Source organism: Pelodiscus sinensis, chromosome 15 (assembly GCF_052426305.1).
Source record: "Pelodiscus sinensis isolate ZL-2025 chromosome 15, ASM5242630v1, whole genome shotgun sequence".
In the NCBI taxonomy this organism is placed as follows: Eukaryota; Metazoa; Chordata; order Testudines; family Trionychidae; genus Pelodiscus; species Pelodiscus sinensis.
Window position 1 is genome coordinate 20,238,905 of NC_143066.1, and position 14,134 is coordinate 20,253,038.

Genomic DNA, 14,134 nt, shown 5'->3' on the forward strand with positions numbered 1-14,134 from the left:
AGGCAGCGGGGCGGGGTTGGGGGAGGGCAGGTGGCTCCACAGGATCCAATAGTCATGGGCAGGAGGGGAAAGAGGGGAAGGCAGGCAGGAGCCAGCGCTTGGGGGAAGCTAAAGACTCCCCCACAGATACATCCCAAGAGGCTGCTTGCTTTTTTCTTTCCGTGACTGTCAGGGAGCGAGGGGAAAGTGCACAGGTTGGGTCACTCGCTCCTCTGTGCCCTGCCCTTTGCAGCCAGAAGGGAGAGGAATGCAGCCTTCTGTGAGCTTTCCTCTCACTCTCTGACAGTGATGGGAAGGGAAACAGCAAGCAGCAACCCTGCATAAATCTGGGAGTGGTCTTCAGTTCCCTTGACCTCCTTAAACATTCTAAGGGGCCTTGGGGTTGGAGCAATCCTGGACTGGTGGGTGACACACTCCCAGCCAGCCCTTTTCACCTGCCCAGCTGCCTGCTGCTTAGTGCGGCAGCCTGCGGGGAGTCCAGCTTCCATCTCCTGCAGCAGAGCACCCCAGCCAGCTGGCTCCTTGCTGGAGGAATTCACCAGAGCACACCAGCTTCCTTTCACCTCTGGGAGTGTGGGACACCCTCTCCCCAAACTCTGACCAACATAGTTGTGCTGCCAACACCCACACTGTGGACATAAAAGGATATGCAAACTACAGATACATTAACACACCCTGGACCCAAGTCCTGGTTTTCATATATACATTGCAATAATGGAATTGAAGTCTAGGCTGTTAATTTGGTATAACTCTCTGAGTGATGCTTATTGCATTTTAGCTTAAATCATGCTTCTTAAACAAATGTGGCTCTAGGCCAGGTTTATAATTATTTAAGAAAGTCCACAGAGCCATCTGTACTGATGTAAATTATCATGTAGACAAAGGGAGAAAGGGAAATTGTTATGCCTGGGATTAGGCTCCCCCCATGTTTATTACACGATGAAAACCCTTATGTGGCCAGCACACCTTTAGGGTATTGTGTACTGTCCCATCTAGTAGCACTTAAACCATTTACGGAGAGACAGAATGAGTTTCCTCTACAACCTCAGCTGAAAGCTAGCTGGCTTTTAGCTTAAGGGGTAGAGGCTCATGTATTAAGCTCCAGAGGTCACTGGTTCAATTCTACCTGTTGGTGATATGTTTGCAAGGCACTTACTTTTGTTAGCATTTCACTTTCCATTTAATCTAGCTGTAATCACATTCTAGTCTGTTACATTGACCTAAAGGCAGTTGCTAGGACAAAAGGTCATCTTTAAATATCTGTGTAATAACAGCTCCGTATTTGTAAAAAGAGATTCACAAATATTACAGAATGCTCTTTGCTTAGCATCACTTCTGCTGGTGTAAAGTAAGATGTTGTTTAGCTTAAAGCATCAAGCAGTACAACTTCATAGGGTATTTCCATGCGTTAAACAGTAGTGAGTCAATCCTATGTCAGAACATGTAGGCATGCCTCAATGTATATACAAATAGCTGCTCTATAAGAATGTATAGTAGTATACTTTTATAGTATAGCTATATGTATAGTAGCTATTTAACACAGGCACACATTGATGTGCTTTGGAGGACAGGAACTTACCCTCTAATCTACCATTAGATTGTTTTGTTTGTATGGCAGACTTCATGCAAATAATTTTCCAAAGCACATGTAAGATTAGCTATTCTTACCACCTGAGTACGTATTTTAAAGAATTCACCATATGAAATGTGCATTGGTAGTACAGTGAAATTCTAACATGCTTCAACATCCCTGTTCATAGCCATTATGTGTCTTTAATGTTTTCAGTTGTTTTAATTAATCAAGGCTCTAGTTGCAAAACTTCCATGTTTAATTGGGACTTTAAAAAGTGCAAGGAAGACTATATCATGCAGAAATTAAATAAATGAGCAACTTGTATGTCTTTTGTCAGCAGAGCTTATGAGAAAAGTGAGAATGCAATGTTTGCAAATCCATGTCATAACACAACCTAGCTGTAAGAAAGATGAATGACCAACAAACGAGATGGAAGAGAGTTGTTGTAATATTTGTCTCCTTTGATACAACAAACTAATGTCAAGATATCCAAGCCTTCACAGTTTGCAGAAATGTCACATAAAATTTAGTTGTGCAAAAGGAGAATGGAAATTTATGCACTACAAGCTAGCTGCAAAGTTGAAGGCATGATACCTGCTCAGTCACTGCGAAGGTTCCTGAGTCCCTCTGAAACAGAGATAGAGAATCCCAAGCAGTTATACTAAGCACATGGTCATTATCACTGCAGGTAAGTTGCTTTCAAATAATTCAAGTACATTATAGCATATTATTGAAAACCTTGTTGAGCAGAAGTGAGTTTTGGACTGTATTATGCATTAATCCAGCACTCAATTGGAGAATAGGTGGAGGGATTTGATTAGGCAGCTGCTACTTAGTTTAATTTTCTCAATTATTAAAGGGCACGAACTAAACCATAAGAAGATATTGTAAGGGCAGCAGTTTTCCTTTAACCAATCAAGAGCCTCTTTCTTTGTGCCACAGGCATCACAGGCTCAACAGCTGTGTTAAAGTTTGGGAGTGTTAATAGAGTGAGGTGACTATTGTATTATTTGGCTTGTTATATATAATGAGAAAATGGGAGTGGCTCCTTGGACAAGCCTCTGTCAAAGTGGCATGAAACCACTTCACAAGTGAAGATGAAACCCTACAGGTCAATATGCAGAACAGGGAGGCAGCTTGGGCAAGTGTGACTTAGGCCATTTCTTCACTAAGTGGAAGATTGATGCTACCGTAATCGATCTTCTGGAGTTCGATTTAATGAGTCTAGTTAAGACTTGCTAAATTGCACTCAAAGGGCACCCTCGCCAGTAGCTGGTACTCCTGCTTCTGCGAGGAGTAAGGGGAACCTCCTCCTGCCCTGGGGATGGTAGGGAAACTCAAAACAAGGTAAGTCAACTCCAGCTACGTAATTAACGTAGCTAGAGTTGTGCATCTTGATTCGGCGTTCCTGTTTGGTGTAGACCTGGCTGGAGTGTATGTGCTTTGCCTTAGTCCTGGTGTGCACTACAAACTTCTGTCAGAACCGCGCTGCTCAGGGAAATCCACCCCTTCCCGAGCAACACAGTTACACCTACCTAACTCCTAGCATAGACAGCTCTGCATGGGAAGGCTTCTCCAGTGGCCCTAACTACCACCTAGGGAGGTGGAGTACTTACACTGATAGGAGAAGCTCTCCCCTCAGCATAGGCAGCGTCTTCACTAAGTGCTACAGCAGCATAGCTTCTGGAAGTGTCAACAAGCCCTTTGATTCCCTACAGAACTTCAAGGTCTCTGAACTTCTGGGATATCACTTCAGTCATCTCCTGTGTGTATGGGAGGAGACTAGCTGAAAGAATGCTAACTAGTACTGTATATAATAAATATCATGGCAGGTAGGTCTATCAACGCCTACTAGCCAAAATGGCAAGGGACACATCCCCATGATCAGGGTGTTCTTAAACCTCTGAGTGCAAGAAGCTGGGACTCAACAACAGAGGACAGATCACTTGATAAATTGCCCTGTTCTGTTCATTCTCTCCGAAGCATCTGCCATTGGCCACTGCAAAAAGATAGATACTAGGTAGATGGACTATTGGTCTCACCCAGAATGGCCATTCTTACATGTTCTTAATATCATCCTCAAGGCCCTCAACTCCAGTCTAAGATTTTCAAATCTCAGACTAGACTTAACGCTGTTTCTATTGAAGCCAGTGGGCGTTTTATCATTAACTTCAATGGCAGCAGAGTGCTGGGGGCTTCAGAAACATCTCACCCATGAAGGGTAAAGTCCTGATGCTACCGGGGTGAAAGTAACTTAAATTTCTTATAGGTACTGCCCTATCACAATCCGCCCCTCCTTTGGTGGAGGCGAGGGGCTTGGCCATACAACAGTACCTGTAAGAAATTTAAGTGTAGGATGGACAGCAGAGGGTAGATGGTCAGGATGGGGGGGGGGGGGGGGGTGCAGGAGTCAAGGTTGGGACATATAAGAAGAGGGCTCAGGGCAGAGGGCTGGTTGAGTGCGAGGTAGAAGGGCAACATTTTGGGGAGGGGAGGCTGCAGCTGCACTTACCCCATCTCACTGAGTGTTTGTTTTCTTTTTGCTGACTAGGGAACAAGGCAAAGTTCACAACCAGTGTCCTTCCTCCTCTGCCCTCCCCTGGGCAGCCGGGAGCAAGAGCAGGTTGTGAACTTTGCCTCACTCCCTAGTCAACAAAAAGAAAAAAAACCCCACAGTCAGTGACAGGATAAATGTGACTGCAGCTCCCCCCTCCCCGAAATAGCAGCAGAGGGGGAAAGGGAGCCCCAGGCTGGGGCCCTCCCAGAAACTCCCTTCTGCCACCAGCTGCTCTAACCTACCAGGCTGCCTGCTTATAGCGAGACAGCCTGCAGGAAGCCCAGGGAGCAGTTCTGGGGGTGCCCCACCCCTCCCCCTGCAGCTAAGTGTTCAGTTTCTTGCCAGAGCGCCACACCAGGACCCACTGGCTTACTTTCACCTCTGGATGCTACTGAAGCTCAGAAGAGTGTTGCTAGTGACTTTCATGGGGCCATGACTTCACACCAAGTCTTTGACCCAGGGATAGCATTTGTATTATGTTTATTGAGCGGATGTGGGGAACCATAACTCCCCAGTGCCAACAGGGAGTTTCTTCTTAACCAAGATTCTTTCCTCAAATTCTGCTATACCTCAGAATTCTAAACCTCTCATTAGTGGAAAGAAAATGGCTAGTAAAAACCAAGCCCCCCTACCTGAGTTTGCTCTTCAGGGCAGTCATCTCCCGGCCCATGGCCTCATTACTTTCAGCTGCTTCGTCCAACTCTCTCTGCAGTTTCCTGCGATTTGCATTGATGCGCTGGGCCTCTTCCTCAGCCTCCTCCAGCTGTCGTTTCAGTTGTTTGACTCGGGCAGTGCTCTTATCAGCCTAAGAGAGAAGAAAGAGGCATGCTTAAGAGTTTTGAGTTTCCTTTAAAGAGAACAGAACTACACCCCTTTATTCCTGTTGATGTACTTTCCTGACTCTACCCCTGCAAGTAGCTGCTGTGGCCTTTATTGTGACATCCCAATAGGATTAGCTCTGCTCCTTTGGACTGCATGTATTTGATGTGTCTTGAATGAAATTAACACTTTAGGTTCTGGGATGAAGAGTGGTCTCTGTCAGCAGCCCTACATAAAGCTTAGATGACAAGAGGAAGCCAGCTGGGACAGGCATCTGAACCCAGGCCTAATCAGGCTGTTCTAGTTGGCTGGCCGGCCAGGGCCAGGCATCATTGCCTCAGTATGGAGAACAGAAAATCTGGCTGTCAAACATGAGTCTAGTGAAGGGCTTTGCAGGGAAAAAAAGCGGTTTTCTTTCTTCTAATGGCAAACATCACAGGTGGCAGCCCCAGTGAGGTCCTGCTGACTTGCATTTACACAGTGAGGCACGACACAGGGTTATACACCAGAGTTAACTTGCCCTGACTCTTTGGGGGCACTGTAGCAACTGTCTCATTAATCAAGTACAGAGTTTTTCTCTCTTGGCCCAACAGAGGCCCTCTCAGGCTGGGATCTCTGAGCCTAGACCCTTCCTTTTAAAGGCCTGCTAGCTGTTTTTCCCTCCTTGGGCACTTTATTTGAGGCAGTGCAGGTGTGACCCTAAAAACTCCTCAGTGCCAATTGGCAAAGGGTTGACTGTTCTGTAACAGCAACTCCTATCAGGCCTGACAAACTTGCTACATTTAGCACACAGTTTTCATAATATTTGTAAAGAATGTCATGTGAGATCTTATATGAAATCCAGGATACCACCGATCATTAATATCATTGTGAAATGTATGGAAGGAATTTTGTAAATATACTGGAAAATGTTTTTAAAGTCTGAATCCAGGCAGGCTGACAAACAGGTTTTTTCAAGACAAAGGTTGTAGATTCACCTATGTGATATGTTTCACATGCATTGTATGCCAACCTTGAGAGCATTTATGAGGATGTAAGGTCAACATGAAGTCAGTGTATTAGGGAATAAAGCCAGGAGGTCAAGAATCATCCTGATTTTGGGGACCAACAATGAATTTGGAGGGCTATAGGATGATGGAAAAGGACACTCTATAATTCTGCACCGAAGACGCAAATGCCACAGTGCTTTTTGCATTCATGAAAGAGGGATTCTAACCAAGGTGGTTGGAAATGCTGGGAGATCCACTCACCTAAAGCAAACTACTTTAGACGAGGGGTGGGAAACCTTTTTTGAGTCGGGGGTCATGGACCCACAGAAAAATCAGTAAAAATCAGTTGGGGGGAGGGGACTGCACACAAGTGAGAGAAGGAAAAAACCCACTCTCATTGGCATGGCCCCCAACTGAGGAGAAAGACACTCCCTGCATTCTCTTACACACCAGAGGCCCAGCCTAGTAACATTTTTTGCCTAATAGATGTTTGTGCCTCAATCCCACGGAGGAGTAGCGGGGAGGCTAGAGTGCCAGCATGGGCTCCCCAATTCTGGGGTTGGGGTGCGGCCCCAAGTCTCAGGGGCTGAATCCAGGTAACACAGGGGCCACACCCACTCCTGGTTTAACCTGTCATAGATGAGTTTAGACTCAAGAAAGCATTATACTTTGTTTTATATGTACCCATTTGTGTGTCTATTATTATTCTCAGTAGCTTTCAGATCTTTATCTTAGATAATAAACTTGTGATTGCTTTCACAATACGTAGGTCTCAGTGCTCTGAGGCCATTTGGAGCTGATCCTCACTGGAATCTAAAAAGCTAGTGTATCTGTTGTCTCTCTGGTAGGACTCGGATAGCCACAGAGGTCTATGGAGCAGGCTGGGAAGGCAGTTGCTTGTGTGGCCAAGGCAACTGGTGTCAGGGAGATAAGCTACAGAGCGTACAGACAAGACTACTAAAGACAGGTGCCTCACACGCCTGGGTACTCTTGGGAAGTGTGTCAGCAGGTATTTACTTCTCTTCCCTTGCAGCCCCTTTCTCTCCTGCTAGATACCTAAAGCATGGTGCATTACCTGGTCCTTGTATTGTTCCGCTTGCTTCCTTTCATCTTCCACCTGTAGCAAGACCTCTTTCAGCTTCTTGTCCTTCTGGCGCAACGTCTTGGCAGCAGCTTGCTTCTCTCTGCAAAGGGCAGCATGACACTTATTGATCTGGAAAATGGATAATTCTTGGGCGCACATAGCTTGTGGAAAAAAAAGAACCAGTGATCTTCATATTAAAAGTCTTCCTCAGAATAATGCTATTGGCTTCTGTAAAAATTGAAGGAAGCAGCAGCTTCTTCCATGGGTCAATTCATCATGCACCTGTCCTGTGTGTTTTCCAGATAAAAAAGCTGGGCGAGTTTACCTTTATCTTTGTATAACCGACTGCCACATTTCTAATGATTGGAGGCTTGTTTTGTTCTTACTAGTTATTTACTAATTTTCTGCTTGTAGCCAAACCCTGCTTCTTTAGTCAGTGAATAAAAATAGGGAACTGCGAGAACATTTTTGGGGAAAAGGACAGAATACTTTGCCCTCCTCCCAAGTGGCAGGTGCAGAGCAAATGAACAGCACAGCTCTACTCCAGCTCATAGCTTGCTACATCTTCTCCCTGCAGGATTATGATCCAGGAGATCTACACCTTCTACTGAGCCACAGTCTATATCCCTGCTGGCCTGTTCACAATCTACTCCCCTCACTTCCTTTATTCCCACTGCAGATCTTGGCTTCAGAGTATGCAAGAGAAGCAGTGTTGGCCCAGAGCTGTTTGTGTCATTTCTACCTTGATCTAGGCCTCCTGCTGCCATGGAATGGAGGCCTTTAACACCTCACTTGTGTGGGCCTTTTGCAATAGGCTGTGTCTACACTTCTACGTTTAAAGCACAACTGTGGCAGTGCTCTCTGCCACTTTAGGAAGACCACCTCCATAAGGAGAGTTGCTAACCGCTCGGGGAGCCTGTTTACACCCTGGTGTGAGAAAGTTACAGTGTGGACAAGCCCTTAATGGGTTAGCTAAGAAAGAGAGCTAAGAAAGACAGTAGCCTGGCTTCTTATGGGCTATTGACAATGTGCTGGGTATTCTCAAATATTTACTTGGAATAAGTATCAGAGGGGTAGCTGTGTTAGTCTGAATCTGCAAAAGCGACGAGGAGTCCTGTGGCACCTTATAGACTAACTGAAGTGTAGGAGCATAAGCTTTCGTGGGCAAAGACCCACTTCGTCAGATGCATGTAGTGGAAATTTCCAGAGGCAGGAATAAATATGCAGGCCAGGATCAGGCTGGAGATGACCAGGTGGATCCAATCAAGGAGGATGAGGCCCACCTCTAGCAGCTGATCTGGAGGTGTGAATTCCAAGAGAGCAGAAGCTGCTTTTGTAGTTAGCAAGCCATTCACAGTCTTTGTTTAATCCAGAGTTGATTGTGTCAAACTTAAAGATGAACTGTAGCTCAGCAGTTTCTCTTTGAAGTCTGGTCCTGAAGTTTTTTTGCTGCAGTAGCCATCCTGCAGCAAAAAAACTTCAGGACCAGACTTCAAAGAGAAACTGCTGAGCTACAGTTCATCTTTAAGTTTGACACAATCAACTCTGGATTAAACAAAGACTGTGAATGGCTTGCTAACTACAAAAGCAGCTTCTGCTCTCTTGGAATTCACACCTCCAGATCAGCTGCTAGAGGTGGGCCTCATCCTCCTTGATTGGATCCACCTGGTCATCTCCAGCCTGATCCTGGCCTGCATATTTATTCCTGCCTCTGGAAATTTCCACTACATGCATCTGACGAAGTGGGTCTTTGCCCACGAAAGCTTATGCTCCTACACTTCAGTTAGTCTATAAGGTGCCACAGGACTCCTCGTCGCTTTTACTTGGAATAATTACAGCTCTCAGAATAACATTAGTGTCTGAAATAACAGCTGCAGTGAGAGAACTAGGAGTTTTGGCCTGATGCAGGCCCCACCAGCGCTCAAGAAGCAGTAAATGCAGCTGAGAGTCCAAAATGACAACTGTGCAGAGACCCACACAGCTGTCCACAAAGCTGGACAGTTTGGCAGCTAGTGGGCTGTTCTGCCTTGGAGGTGCAAGGATGATAATTGCTGCATGTGCACATGTGACCTGAAATCATGCCCAGGTGCATGCCTAATGGGCCAAGTCCAGCCCCTGCCAGAATAAATGGACCAGACCATGGTGTATTGAGGTTGAAGGAATCTTTCCCTTTGTCCCCAAATTGCAGATTGCTGCTCCCTCCACCTGCTCACATGCTATCCTTCGTCAGTAGTAGCTCAGGCCATAATGCATCCCCTTTGTAGACTGGGGAGAGAAGGGATGAGGGAAATAAAACCAAGTAGTCATGCATCCTGTCAGGCAGAGAACTCCCTTGGAGCTCATTACCATGCTAAACAGCTTTGCAGAATTTGCTGTACTGTCGGGGGAGTCAGGATCTGGCTCAAAAGAAGAAGACTAGCGCTAATGAAATGGCCCTACTGACAGTATAAGATATAAAGGAAGGCAAACCAATAGGTTTCTACAGAAACTGCTCTGAAGACCTAGAGAATAAGATCCCTCATCTAGGTTTTTTTGGTAAGCCTATAGAATTCTACAGCAGGGCAAACTATTCTAGAAGACTTTTGAATAATAAATTCTTCCTAAAGCAGGCGCTGTGCAAGCTTTTGGCATGAACCAGTCATTTTCCCAAGAAACACTGCTTTGTGTGTGAGCCTCTTTATCCAACTCTTTAGTACTTTGTGTTGTATTGTGCTTCCAGATACAAGGATTACCTCTATTTAAAACACAATAAAAAAGATGTCAAAAAATATAAAATTATTGAAAAAGTCATAGGAGTTGTAAGATCCAGTACTTTTTCATTGTGTGAAAAATGCCACTAATAGAATCTTGAAAAACCTTTAGTTTTTTAGTATTTCATGTATTAAAACAAGGGTAGTCGATAGGATTACTGTAGGCCAAACCTGGACTGCTAGACATTATTCAATGGACAGTGAAATCTTTTTATTTACTTATTCTTACCATTATTATTGTTGCTTTTGTATTATTTTCTCTGGAGTCTGGACTTTTGCCTATACCATAACCAAGAAATTTGGACCTTGACAAAAATAAGTGATTACCTGTATATTAGAATCCCTAAATAAAAGGGTAGCTTTACCGCTGGAGGGCTGAGTTGCAGTGTCCAAGTACCTGGATTCCTGTTCCACTTGCTCCTCAAGCTGAGCTATTTTGGCCTCCAGAGAAGCAATTGTAGCCTTGAACTTGGACTTCACAGATCCCTCCATTTCCTGCAGTTTAACCTTCAGCTCTTTGTTCTGCCTCTCGAGTTGCTGCCGAGCGCTCTCATTCTTCTGTGCCGCAGTGCGCTCTGTTACCAATTCATTATTCAGCTGCTCTGACTAAAATATGTGGGAAGAGCAAACTTTAAAATCTTAGAGCTGTTACCTTGGGAAAAGGGAGTTAGGTCAATTTAATATATATAAAAAAAGAAATCTCTTTCTGGGAACTCTGAAGGTGTGACCAAAACCAAACATGCGCACTTGGTGGGGTACAGACACCCTCACACCTGCATTAATAATACACATGCTCACATGTACATCCAACTCCCTTCTTACTTATAGGAGCACTCAAATGGACAGTACCTGCTGTACCGCTTTCCTGAAGCGATCACTCATTGCCTCCATATTACCTTGTTCCTCTTCTAGTTCTTCCTCCAATTGGGAGATTCTAGCTTCCAGACGACGTTTCTCGTCCTGAAGGCTAGTCCTGCAAGTTTGAATTTGTAAAGCATGTTGGTTTTGGTTCTGAGCAGTTGACCGTGTCTCGCAACACAAAGAAAGCTGCTGATGACTCATGGAAAACCTGTATGTGTTCTTGACATGAGTGTGCCTACATTGCCATCTTATTTGTGTTACTAGTGACCTCACCTGTCCCTCGCTGCTGGCCTTCATATCTATGAGTCACTTGTAAGTAGTCCCATTGATTTTAATGTAATTTGCACATGTTTGTAGCTAAACATATGAGGCAAAGTTGGAGCTATAAATTGCTTTCCAAGACAGAAACATTGGCTACTCAGAGGTATTTAGCAAGGCTTTGATACACTTGAAAATAATTGTCAATTCTTACCTCCCAGAAGCAGCACTTGCGAGTTCTTCAGCCAGTTCCTCTTTCTCCAGATCAGCATGTTTGCGGGCTCTTTCTGCAGCTGCCAGATCCTAGGAGAAATAGACAGCCATTGTATTAAAGAAATGAAGTGGGTTAAACAAAATTCAGTCCAACCATTTAGTCCTATGGCATAAGAGACTGATTAGCCATCACTGTCTTTTTAAGCCCAACCTATGTCAAACATTTCTGTCACCAGAATATTAATTTAGGAGTCTATAGTCATAGACAAATGAAACAAAAATATGCATTATCCAACTCTTCAGCATTTTGTGTTTTATTATGCTTCCAGATGCAAGGATTATATCCATTTAAAACACAATAAAAAGATGCCAAGAGTATACAAATATTGAAAAAATCATAGGGGACTGTAAGATCCAGTATTCTTTTCTTTTTCATTGTGTGAAAATAGCTTCTTAACAGCTAAATAGTTTTAAAGGAAGCTCTTGGTGCTCAGCATTTCCAAGCACTTTGGGTACATTTCAATGGATGTCAAGTGTCCTAAATACCTTCAAAGATTGAGGATGTTTTTACCGTGGTCCACAGAACCTGCTATAAGAGATTCTGACTATAGCTTTCTCTGCACTTCAGCCAATATCATTTTTTAAGGTATTTTGGCTCGCTCGGGGACAACTCTGTTTTATTCCTGAAGATGCTGTGCAATCCACATTTCATTACTCTCTAAAGGCAAGTCTACTCTACACGGAAGATTGACACTGCTCTGGTCGATCTTCCAGGGTTTGATTTAGCAGGTCTAGTATAGACCCTCTAGATTGAACTCAGAGGGTGCCATTGTTGGCACCAGTACTCCTGCTCCTCATGAGGCGTAGGGGAAGTCAACAAGAGCATTTGTTCCCATCAGCTTTCCACTGTGTGGACGGCACAGAAACACAATGTAAGATACATTGACTTCAGCTGCGTATTTTACATAGCTGGAGTTGCATATCTTACTTCAGCCTTCCCATGTAGTAAAGACCAGACCTAATTCACGCTTCACCTCTTGCAGCTGCATAAGTTCTGCTTCCAGGTTCTTGGCTTTTTTCTCATTTTCTCTGGCTGTAGCAAATATCTCCTCTCTTGAGGCCCGGGCATCATCAAGCTCTCGTTGGAAGTCCTTCATCTGGCCCTGGTTTCAGACAGTTAAAAAGAAAAGGGATTTCTGTTGGTCTGTATTCATCATGGTTTTGTTGAAAATAAAATTGGACAAAAAACTCAAAACAAATACTAAATACCATGCAATTACAAACTGTCCATGTGGACCCTTCTGCCAAGCACTAGAAGTCCCACAATGCACTTTGATCTACTCTGCTTTGAAACCTGAGTTGGTCAATACACCCTATGGAACTTTTAGTTCACCCAGATAGTTAGTATTCTGCAAACTAGCGTGCTACAGATTTATACCCCAGCTTGCTGCGCACCAACTCACCATGTAGACAGTCCCTTAGTGTGTTTGAGTAATAGTTGGCTTGTCAAGTGTCAGTCCTGCCCTAGATCACTGATCACTATAGAATGTCTTTGAAAACTGGCTACTATTGATGCAAGTGCAAATGTGATAGCTGGTTTTTCAGAAATACACAGTGCTGTTTCCATGTCTTGGAAAGTTATGTTTGAGCCCTATAAATACATCTGGCCTTTTTTGCCTCACCTCTGTGATGGAGCCCTTAAGATTTCATTCACACAGAGATGCCAATATCACATCAGCATTGATCACGTAGTTAAGGAGACTCCGTCCTTTATGAAACATGAGATTTTTCACTCTCTAGGCTAGCAATCTCAAGGTCTTTCAAATTACATCAACAAAGCATTTTTGGATCTGGAGTTTTGGTTCAAACCCCTTTCTAATGTTATATCTATTTAGTATTGATATCTAATTTCCACTTGCTGTTAAAAATCACATCCCGGGCCCAACGTAAAACTATTCAGTCTAAGAGCTACAAACCTGTAGTTTACGAAGTTGCTTAATAGCTTCTTCCCGAGCTTTATTAGCAGAGTCAACTTGACCTTCTAGATCCTTAATGTCAACTTCTAATTTCTTTTTAGCTGCAGCTGCCAGGCCACGTTGCTTACGCTCATCTTCCAGTTCTGTTTCATACTCATTGAGCTAAACGATAATAAAGAAAGTTTTGTTGACAATTATTAATACTCTTTAGCACACTAAGACAGACTTTACTTACACCCAGCTTGTATATGCCATGGTGTCCTAGGGATTTGCTGACAGGTAATAAAAGCTCTACCAGTTACAATACTACTGGCTGCTGAAATAAATTTTTAAATTCTGGAGTTTGGTGTGGTAAAAGACCAAAGTTTGATTCTGTCCTGCAGTACAGTTGGTGAAAAATATTTGTGTTTGCAGCCACATCATCTATACTAACAGGTTCTGTAGTGTTTGTTTTCCTTTCCAAAATTTTTGGATCAGTTTGTTGTCATTAATGACAGGTATTATACTACTTGCACTGAAAGCACAGGGAACATTTTAGCCATTATGTCAGAGTTGTTAATTCAGGTGATTTTCACTAAATGGACCCCACTGTTAAATCACTATATCTGCTTACAGTCACATTCCTTATAGTGAAATAACCATAAGTCACAACACTGTACTGCAGCTTATTTTTTAAAAACAATGCAAAATGTTCCATATAATTTTTATTCGGCCAACCAAAATTATTTGGTTCTTCTTATCCTGAAGCACTTACCAATAATGGCATAAGCCGGGGATTTGCAGTTGATTTGAGTAAGCATTTATAGTGTGACTGATAATGAATTGTACCTGTTTAAGCAGCTGTCTCTTCTTCTCCTCATTTTGTTCATCTCGGGCTTGCAAGTCTCTTTCAAACTGTCCTTTTAGGGCCTGCATGTTAACCTCCAGTCTAAGCTTGGCATCTTCAGTAGCCTGCAGCTCATCCTCCAGCTCCTCTAATTGTGTCTTCATCTCCTCCACTTGTTGTTCCAGGGCACGTTTGGATTTCTCCAAATCATGGACCTTTCATGCAATG

The 14,134-nt window shown here is 43.7% G+C and overlaps 1 protein-coding gene across 4 annotated transcripts in view; it reads right to left on the bottom strand.

The window, feature by feature from the left end:
- The window catches only part of MYH11 (myosin heavy chain 11), a 113,088-nt gene that overhangs the window by 3,655 nt on the left and 95,299 nt on the right, over nucleotides 1-14,134 (bottom strand). For 3 of the 4 annotated variants that reach the window (XM_075899365.2, XM_006119591.5, XM_075899364.2), the window contains 8 exons: nucleotides 13,909-14,121; nucleotides 13,081-13,242; nucleotides 12,139-12,267; nucleotides 11,106-11,194; nucleotides 10,622-10,745; nucleotides 10,170-10,378; nucleotides 7,014-7,122; nucleotides 4,763-4,935 (listed from right to left, as the gene is read on the bottom strand). In XM_075899365.2, coding sequence (XP_075755480.1) covers nucleotides 4,763-4,935; nucleotides 7,014-7,122; nucleotides 10,170-10,378; nucleotides 10,622-10,745; nucleotides 11,106-11,194; nucleotides 12,139-12,267; nucleotides 13,081-13,242; nucleotides 13,909-14,121 — 1,208 coding nt within the window. Of the gene's footprint in view, nucleotides 1-2,167; nucleotides 2,201-4,762; nucleotides 4,936-7,013; nucleotides 7,123-10,169; nucleotides 10,379-10,621; nucleotides 10,746-11,105; nucleotides 11,195-12,138; nucleotides 12,268-13,080; nucleotides 13,243-13,908; nucleotides 14,122-14,134 lie in introns of all 4 variants that reach the window. The other variant, XM_075899366.2, reaches the window with a different exon arrangement.